General features: G+C 43.3%; 1 protein-coding gene across 1 annotated transcript; it reads left to right on the plus strand.

Moving 5' to 3' along the window:
• The first annotated feature begins 348 nt into the window (after positions 1–348).
• LOC109410309 (zinc finger protein 728) lies at positions 349–6,608 on the plus strand. Its single transcript, XM_029877421.2, has 3 exons — positions 349–597; positions 4,643–6,084; positions 6,153–6,608. Exons 1-3 carry the CDS (start codon positions 484–486, stop codon positions 6,502–6,504), a joined length of 1,908 nt encoding a protein of 635 aa, XP_029733281.2. The 5' UTR covers positions 349–483; the 3' UTR covers positions 6,505–6,608.
• Positions 6,609–8,941: the final 2,333 nt, after the last annotated feature.

An 8,941-nucleotide genomic window follows, 5' to 3' on the forward strand; every position in this document is an offset into this window, starting at 1 on the left:
TCGATGACAGCTGGGCATCTATTTGACAGCTCCGCCCAGTACAAACTGCGACGAGGGGTGATTCAATAATCGCTACCATACAAACTTCTAATTGATTTTTAAATAGGTTCCCGGGCACCAAAATTCATGAAAATTTGGATGTCGGCTCAGTTTGACATGTAGATTCAGAATATCGAATTATCTCAATACCGGTACAGAAGTCAATTCGTTTTTTTTTTTGGAGATGTCCTATAAAGATGTCCAATTTCTGTCGTGTACTCGTGCTAAATATGGGTAACTATGAACAAAATTTGGGCATTTGGAAGTGAGTGTGTGATCGATCGAAGTTTTGACATTTTAAACTGTCAACGAACTGTTTGTTATTATTTACGTTTTCTCACTGTTTTGTGATTGATTTTCGGTGATTTTTGGACGTAGTTTCTCGCGATTTGAGTCATCAAATAATTAAGATAATCGTGATTAGTTTTTCCCCCAAATGTGAAGATGTCACCCAGCTCCTGTCTAACGTGTACGAAAGATACGGTACCGGATGAGTTCATCTATATCGGGAGCACCGGAACGGCACGGGATGCCGTGGTCAAACATTTCTGGTTCAATGTAAGTTTTCGGGGGAGGAGATCCTATGGACAGGCGTCTCGCAGTTATGAATCAGTATGTACTCAAAAAGAAAAGGAAAACAATTTGTTGAATGGCAAATTATTAAAATAGGGTAATTCATGTATTTTGGACAGGCTAAGGACAACGTTAAAAAAATCGTCCCCTAGCTTTCTTAGAAAGGAATTGATTATTTTGCAAAGTTACTACATATTACGCTTATAATATGGTTGTACTTTGCGTTCCTGGTGATAAAAAGCTTAACGAACGCATTTTAAGCTGAGAAAAGTACAATTTCCAATCGCTTGTTAGAATTGCATTTTGGATACCGAATATATGTTTTGGACACCCTCAGGTATACACAATTTGGACAGGGCAATTATCTCCATGTTTAGCCATGAATACTGCTTTATCATGAAAGTAGCATAAATTAACGTATATTTTCATGTAAATAATCAATTTTTTCCGCTTAACAGGCATCTATTTTGATAACTATTACAGTTTTTGTTAAAATCGAGGAAATATCGCCAGAACCACATAATACGCCTCCAAGTATGCAATCACACAGCATCCCCATGTAGTTTGTCAGATGACCAAAATAGATTTACAGAAGAAAACTTGTAATGCATTTTGGACACCACCTACAGGGCTGTTACACCAGTCGCGGATTTCGCGGATTTGTCGCTGATTTATGTGCCTCGACGCGGATTTCGCGATTCCTTGAAATTTGGTCGCGATTTTCGCGGATTTGTCTGATTTAAAGCATTTCGCATATCTGTATGGATTTCAACAATTTAAAACCGCATCGCAGTAGCGTGTTCCAGGAAATGTAGTTGTAATTTACTTTAAAACTATTTTTAATTTCTTTCAAACTTTTTTCCTTCGAAGCTTCTGTCAAGCGTTATCTTAGTTAGTTTCTGTTAAGAAACTTTTCAAAACTACAACATATATTGAAAGTCGCAACTTACTGCAAATTTCTCCAACAAGTCAAAAGTTTTTTTTTTAATAATAACAGCAGATATCACAAATGTTTCCGATGAAAATGTCATGCAATTTTGTTGAACCGATCTAATATCTTCAAAAGAAAAACAATATGAAAAGATTAATGGTGTCGCTACAGTTTCTCCACAGACAAACAGACGTAACACTTCGAACATTTTCCGAATCAAATCATAGTCACGAAAGCATGTTCGCCCAATGCTAAAAGGACTGAGTTTGGCCGACCATCAACTAGGTGGCGGTAGTGAGCAAACGTCAAACTCGAACGAAAACGATGCGAGCACCACGAGTGGTCAGTTGGCCAACTATCAAATTTTTAAATAGACCGTTAAATCGGTGTACGATGCAAAGTACCAGAGTGTTACGTCTGTTTGTCTGTGGTTTCTCTACATGCTGATGGTATTTCCCAGAAATCGTATTCTCAAGAAAATCCAACAACTATTTGGTCTCAGCATCTACACCGGTCTAATAACTGGCCAGTGATACCATCTACAGAAGATCGGAGCAATCGAAATTGTCGCTTCTGTGACGAGAAGACAGAAATATCAGAACATATCCTCTGCTATTGTAGTGCACTCACCCATCGTAGGCTCAAAATTCTTGATAAACCCTTCTTAGGGTCTGTTGACATGAGTTTTATTCCCCATGGACGTGGTTGGCTAGTCTCACCAGAATGGGGGAAACACACTGTAATTCATCAATAAGCTGGTCTTGAGTTTGTCGATACTAAGGTATCTCAGTGACAAACATTTGACGGTGCGCTTCTATACCCCGTTTGGCAGTCCTCCATCATTGCAGCAAACTTTACCGGTCGCTGCCCAAGGGATATTTCACAGCTGCAGGGTATATCACAATATAATTTTAAAATCTGTTATCGGGTCCAGAGATAGCTATTCCTAATGCTTTGGGAATCTCAATACGTTTATTGTAATAACACTAACAAAGATTGACGAAAAATATGGCTCTAAGAAAAAAAAAAATCATCGTTGAAAACTTCATAGGATCTACGAAATTATTCTTGAAAACATGTCACAATTTTGAGTCGAATAATCAAAATTGTTCAATATGAAATTTGAATATTTATTTTCGTATCGCGGATTTGTTTCTCGAATCGCGGATTTAATTTCCGAAGTCGCGATTTTCGCGGATGATATTTTGGAAATTTTATAGGTAACAGCCCTATTTCAGGCGTTCTAGATGAATGTTAAGAGATTGGCTGCCCAATGCTTCTTTATGGAACAGTTTTCATTGCAATAAGGCTTTTAAATTGCTTACAATTATCAATTCAACGATTTTGAGGTGAATAGTGTATGTGACTGTGAAGAGTATGTTGTCTTGCATACCTGTGCATTTGAGGGGTTTTAGTGAAACATATTACATTTTCGATAATTTTGAAGTAAATTCTTAATTGTTAAGCGTATTTTCAACGTAAGTCATCAGAATAGGGTCTGTTTGATCAAATAATCGATATTCAGAAGTATCTACTTTTATTAGCTCTTCGGAACCAGACATACATCGCAGCGCATGTCCAAATTATATTTTTTACACTAGCAATTTTAATCTTTAATGGCTCATATGTTGTTGAAAATCTATGATCAAACTTGTCAGTCGCTTTCTACAAAAAAGTCCACAACGCGGAAATGAGTTTATATAAATTTCTTATTAAAATCAATACGGAGACGAATGACTTTTTGTTGAAACCTCTTTAATAAATAAATAATAATAATAATTAAAATCAATGAGTCACTTTCCATCAAAATTTACACAGAACTAACACTATATACCCGCCCAAGAACCTTTCGGATGCTGTATATTGTATATCTTCAGAATGAAAAGCAAACGACTTGTTCGTTTGACTTAAGCTAGGACTCCTATGGATTCATGGTTCTTCCCCAGCTTCGTACGTAATAATAGTTTCGTGAGGTCATCGCCGAGTTGGTTGTATACTTAATTCGATATAATTGATATTAACTATATTCCGATCAGCGCATCCCGAATAAAATGGTGACGGATCGATGTGCTTGGTCCGAAGGTTGTAGCCACCGTTCCAGTCAATGAATTAACTTCATCGGCTGTTTTCCTACTCTCCGCATCGACCAATGTGGCGCTAGCTTCTATGCGCGAAAACTCGCTAAAAGTAAATCGCAAAAATATTGTATGGCGAATAGCATCTAAAGGCAAATTTATCGAAGTGGAATACATTATTCGAAAAAATATTTGGTAGTGGTTGTGCAGTTTTTCAGTAAAAGCTTTCTATTTCAAGTAATTCAAGTTTAGATGCTTTTCACCATGCAAAATAAAATGGATTTACTTCTGCTGATCAACTGTGGGTGTGCGCCGAGCGGGTAATTCATTGCAATGGTGCTCTGGTTGTCGCGATTTGTAGTGATTGAAGGGTTTTCAATAGCTAGGCATATTGCGGATATCTTTTTATAATGGTCTGTTCCTGAACTGTACAACTCGGAAAGCAACAACATTGTTCAATTTCTTATATGATATTTCCCAACCTTACACTTTTGGGTTCTCTGCAACTGACGTCATTGGGGAGAGATATTATTCTTTTGGTTTCTAAGTCGATAGCTACAAACTTACGTGTTACTGGAGATGATGGGATGGGGTGAACCGCTGTACTGCCTATGTGACGTAATCGGTGAGACATCGGAGCACGACGTGAATTTCTTTCCGCCGTCTCCAGTGGAGGGTTCCCAGGAATGCGATCCTCGATGAATTACTTCACGATATCGCTACCAGCTCAGTGTCTCTCTTCCATTCAATGTAGATATAAACTTCTTTAAAAGACTCGTCCAGTGGATTCTTAGCTATATGACTATCTATTGTTCGACACTTGCAACTTGAAAACAATTTTCCATGCATCAGGATCTTTAGTTAAATGGCGAACTGCTCCCTAGAAGAAAAAAAATAATAAATTATTGCGGAAGTGTTCAATGTGTATTGCATACTGTATCCCATACTGATTCATATTCCCGGAAATTTTGTAAAGATCCTTTGGACACCTCAAGCATAGTTTTTTATGTTGCATCCCTTGCAGGAAGACGAAAGTACCAACGCGGCTCTTTGCCAGCTGTGCTGGAAGAAAATCGACGAGTTCCATCAATTTTACTGCGAAATCGAAAGGATACACTCTCTGGAAAGCAGCCACCCGCTCCAGTTGTTGGAAATCAAACAGGAACAAGAGTTTGCCGAAGTGCTAAATATGGAAATCAAAAACGAGTTAGGTGTAGAGTTCGACGATGGCGAAGCCACGAACTCGAGTAGAATCGAAGAACTTGGTGATCAAGTTACGAATGAAAGTCGGGCTGACGATAGTGACGAATCGGACGAGTACTGTCCAAGTGAAAAGGAGGACCATGAAGAATCTGACCAAGACGATGTACCCCTAGATAGGAGAAAAGCTCGTAAAAAGCCCACCACCTTGAGGGCGGACATCCTGGCCAAGGTGGACAAGTACGCTGCGCAGCACGTTACCTTGGAGTGTAGCTTTTGCGCGGTGAAATTCCCCACCTTCGATCGATTGCAGACGCATTCCAAGAAGGCTCACAAGAAGCAAACGACCGTCCTATGTTGTCGGAAGAAATTCTGCCAACGGGGTCGATTCTATGATCACATTCGCGTCCACCTGAACCCGGACCAGTTCCAGTGCGACAAATGCGACAAGCGATGTCCTAGTTCGGAAGCTCTGAAGAGTCACGTGGACATCAAGCATGCCGCCGCGAAGAGCTTCCAGTGCGAAGAGTGCCCTAAGCGGTTTGCACTGAAAAGTTTGGTCGTTGCACACGTGAAGAAGTGTCATTCGGAACCTCAGAAGGACTCGGAATCGGAAGAAGGCGAAGATGAAGCGGAGTCGGATGAAGCGAAGGCGCAAGCGCTCAAAGACGAAGAGTTCATCCTGGCAAACATCGCACTCGAATGTCACGTTTGCAGCCTGAAGCATAGCACGTATCAGGACTTTCTCAAACATTCCCAGGCAGCTCACGGCGAACACGCGGCCGTCTACTGCTGTAACTATAAGCTAACCAGGAAGCCCCGAATCATCGACCACATTATGTACCACAAGGATCCGTCGCGGTACCGATGCGACATTTGCTCGAAGCAGTTCAAGCACAGCATAGCGCTAAACCGGCACAAGGGCATGAAGCACACCCAAGAGGAAGCCAAAACGTTCCAGTGCAGCATGTGCCCGAAGGCGTTCGCCGAGCGACAGTTTTTGCACGTGCACGAAAAGTACCACCGCAAGATGAGCGAGAAGAACTTCCGGTGCGAGTTCTGCGACAAGTACTTCGCCTTCGAGTCGATGCTGAAGCAACACGAGCGCCTGGTACACACCAAGGAGTGTCACTTTGTGTGCCACATTTGCGCCCGGGGCTTCCAGGCGCTGTCGTCGTACTCGTCGCATTTGGCGTCACACGACGAGGAAGCCAAGAAGGAGAAACCACCGGAGGAGCGGCTGCAGTGCTCCGTTTGCAGTATATGGTAAGGCATCTTAGTTAGTTCTAATCCTAATCCCAACATCATTTCCGGTTTCCCATGTTTCTTCGCAGGGTGAACAAGCAGAACTACCGGAAGCACCTGCTCCTCCACTCGGGCACCCAAAAGTGCGACGTCTGTGGGCAAGAGTGCAAAAACGTTATGGCCCTACGGTACCACAAGGCGCAACATCGGCGGGGTGACTGCAGTTGTTCCGTGTGTGGGAAAACGTTCAAACGGAAGTTCTCGCTCAAGGAACACATGGCGTCGCATACGGGTGAAGTGCTGTATCATTGCGATTTTTGTACTAGGACGTTCAATTCGTCCGCCAATCGGGCCTCCCATCGAAAGAAGATGCACCCGAAGGAGTGGCTGGAGGATAAACTGCGGAAAAATCCGAACATGCTGAAGGATGGACAACAGTAGGTTGCGTGCGAGCAGGCGGGAGATACAATATGATGTAGGTTTGTGGCGGTAGAGGTGTAGAGAATTTAAAATGATGAAATATATCACTTGATCCAATCACAAAATGATGTATTTTCTGAACGGCATGCTCGATCGTTTCTCCTGCTGTATTGCATTTCCTGCAGTTGTCCTCCACGTCTTCGTGCAATATGTACCGCTGGTAATTCTTCGTTGCAATTACCCGGGCCTGGATGGCTATTATAAAACCTTCTGTTTCCGAGTAGAGGTCACTTCGCACCAGTCACTCGTTCGACGCCGCCTTATTGATATGCTCGAGCTCCAGTTGACGGGGATGTGTCCCATGCATCTTCTTCTGCTTCTATGTTACGATCATCTCGTCTACGGTCTTGATATCGCTGATCAGCTGATAATCTTCCTGCACCAGATGCAGTGCGCTGCAACCGTGACCAGCTTCACATACAGTGCGGTACATTTCGTGACGGTTCTGGCTTTCTACGAAATATGACCGCAGCTGCTGGATCTGAGAGACACATAGTGCTTGGATATCAATGACACGTCTTCCTGCCTCCTACAGCGCGTGGCAAGGTAACTCTCTCGATGAACGACTTTAGGTGGCGCATCCGGTACTTGGTGAACGCCACTCGTACTGCTCGTTCTAGCGCCTCGAGGACAGTTTTGGACCACTTTAAAACCCCAAAGCTGTAAGTCAACAGGAACACAGCAAACGTGTTGATCGCCTTCATCTTATTGCCCGCTGACAGAAAGCTCCTCAGAACACAGGTGACATGATGCAAGAGCTGCAGCTCCTTCTTGGTCGCTGTGTGACGAATACCTCTAGGTTGCAGGAAGCCGAGGTATCTGTACTCATAGCCTGAAACCGATTCCGAATTTCCTTCTGTTTGTTGACGCGGAAATAGCTGGCATCTACTAGGCATCCTACTTGACTAAAAACGAAAATCGACTGATCGATATTATTTGTCGATTCCTAGCTCGATCCGGATGCCGTTACTGAACACCATTACAGGCTGCAACAGTTGATGCAGCCTCTATGTCCGGATTCCTTTAACATCTTCAGGCCGGCCATGAAGAAGGTGTGGGTTATTCTTGTAATTTTTTCCCCAGTTTTCAATTGATACAAGCCATACAAGCCATAGTTGCCTTGATTGAGTGCTGAGAGACGAACCAGCCAAGGGCTGAAAGTCTCTCTAATAAAGACAAATCAATCAATCAATTGATTGAGTGCTTGCAAGGCAGAGCCCCCTCCTGACGCTGAGAGATCTGGACCGCAACACAGCTGTTCCGTCGGTAATTTGTAGGGACGTGTTCAACATCCCCGTCGCGTGCTGCTTGATAACGTTCACGTCTACCTTGTACAATTGCAGTACCTTGAAAAGGTACGACTGCGGTACTGAGTCGTACACCTTCTTGTAGTCGATGTAGGCCATGCTCAGGTTCCTCTGCTTGCTCAACACCTGGTCGATATAGTGTTCCTGATTAATTTTCACGGCACCGTCCGATCTGATCACCTGTAGTCCTAACCCCATTTGCTTGAGTGTCGTGTCCTTCCGGTTCCATACTCTGCTGGCCTACTTAAGGCCGTACAGAGCTTTCTGCAGCTTGCAGACTTTCATTGGAGCCCTGTCGTCACGGCTGCTTCTGGCTGCTTCATGAATATCTGTTGTCGTCCTGCAGAAATGCAGCCACTTCGAGTTCCAGCTTCACCGCCAATGCAAAAAGGGTTCCGGGTCATTTGGCCGAACGCCATTTCGCCGAATGCCGTTTGGCCGAACACCATTTAGCCGAAAGGGTCATTTGGCCGAATGCCATTTGGCCGAATGCCGTTTGGCCGAAAATAAATGATGAACTTAAGTGACCATGTCACAATTCCTCGCATAAGTATAACTCGAAAGAACAGCCTATGATTCAAAGAAGGAAAAATCTTCGATAAAATATTGACAGGTTCAACGCCAATTCATCCCTGAATGCCAAAACTAGAAAGAATAGCCTATGATTATAAGAAGGAAATATTTCTGATGATCATTATGGTAGTTGGAATATCAAAAACTTCCTCTGAATTCTTTTGAACATAATTCGGCCAAACGGCATTCGGCCAAACGACCATTCGGCCAGATGGCATTCGGCCAAACGGCATTCGGCCAAACGGCGTTCGGCCAAGTGGCCGGACACCTGCAAAGAGGTAACGTACTGTTGTATAACGGATGACGGGAGAATACGTGTCCTGGTAGTCCACGTCCTTGACTTGCGAATAGCCCTTGATCATCAGTCGCACCTTATACCGTTCGATGGAACCACCTGCGTTCATCTTGATTTTAAAGACCCACATGTTTTTTAACGCCTTTCGTCCTAAAGGTAAAACGACCAGACACCATGTGTCGTTGTCACTCGACGCAGGGATCTCGCTCTCCATCACGTTCGA

This window comes from Aedes albopictus, chromosome 1, assembly GCF_035046485.1.
Source record: "Aedes albopictus strain Foshan chromosome 1, AalbF5, whole genome shotgun sequence".
Classification (NCBI taxonomy): domain Eukaryota; kingdom Metazoa; phylum Arthropoda; class Insecta; order Diptera; family Culicidae; genus Aedes; species Aedes albopictus.

Bases quoted from the DNA above. Each gene is read 5' to 3' on its own strand.
- LOC109410309 (XM_029877421.2), top strand. From the start codon at position 484: ATGTCACCCAGCTCCTGTCTAACGTGTACGAAAGATACGGTACCGGAT. The intron at 598-4,642 runs GTAAGTTTTCGG...CATCCCTTGCAG, and splicing joins TCAAACATTTCTGGTTCAAT to GAAGACGAAAGTACCAACGC. The intron at 6,085-6,152 runs GTAAGGCATCTT...GTTTCTTCGCAG, and splicing joins TGCTCCGTTTGCAGTATATG to GGTGAACAAGCAGAACTACC.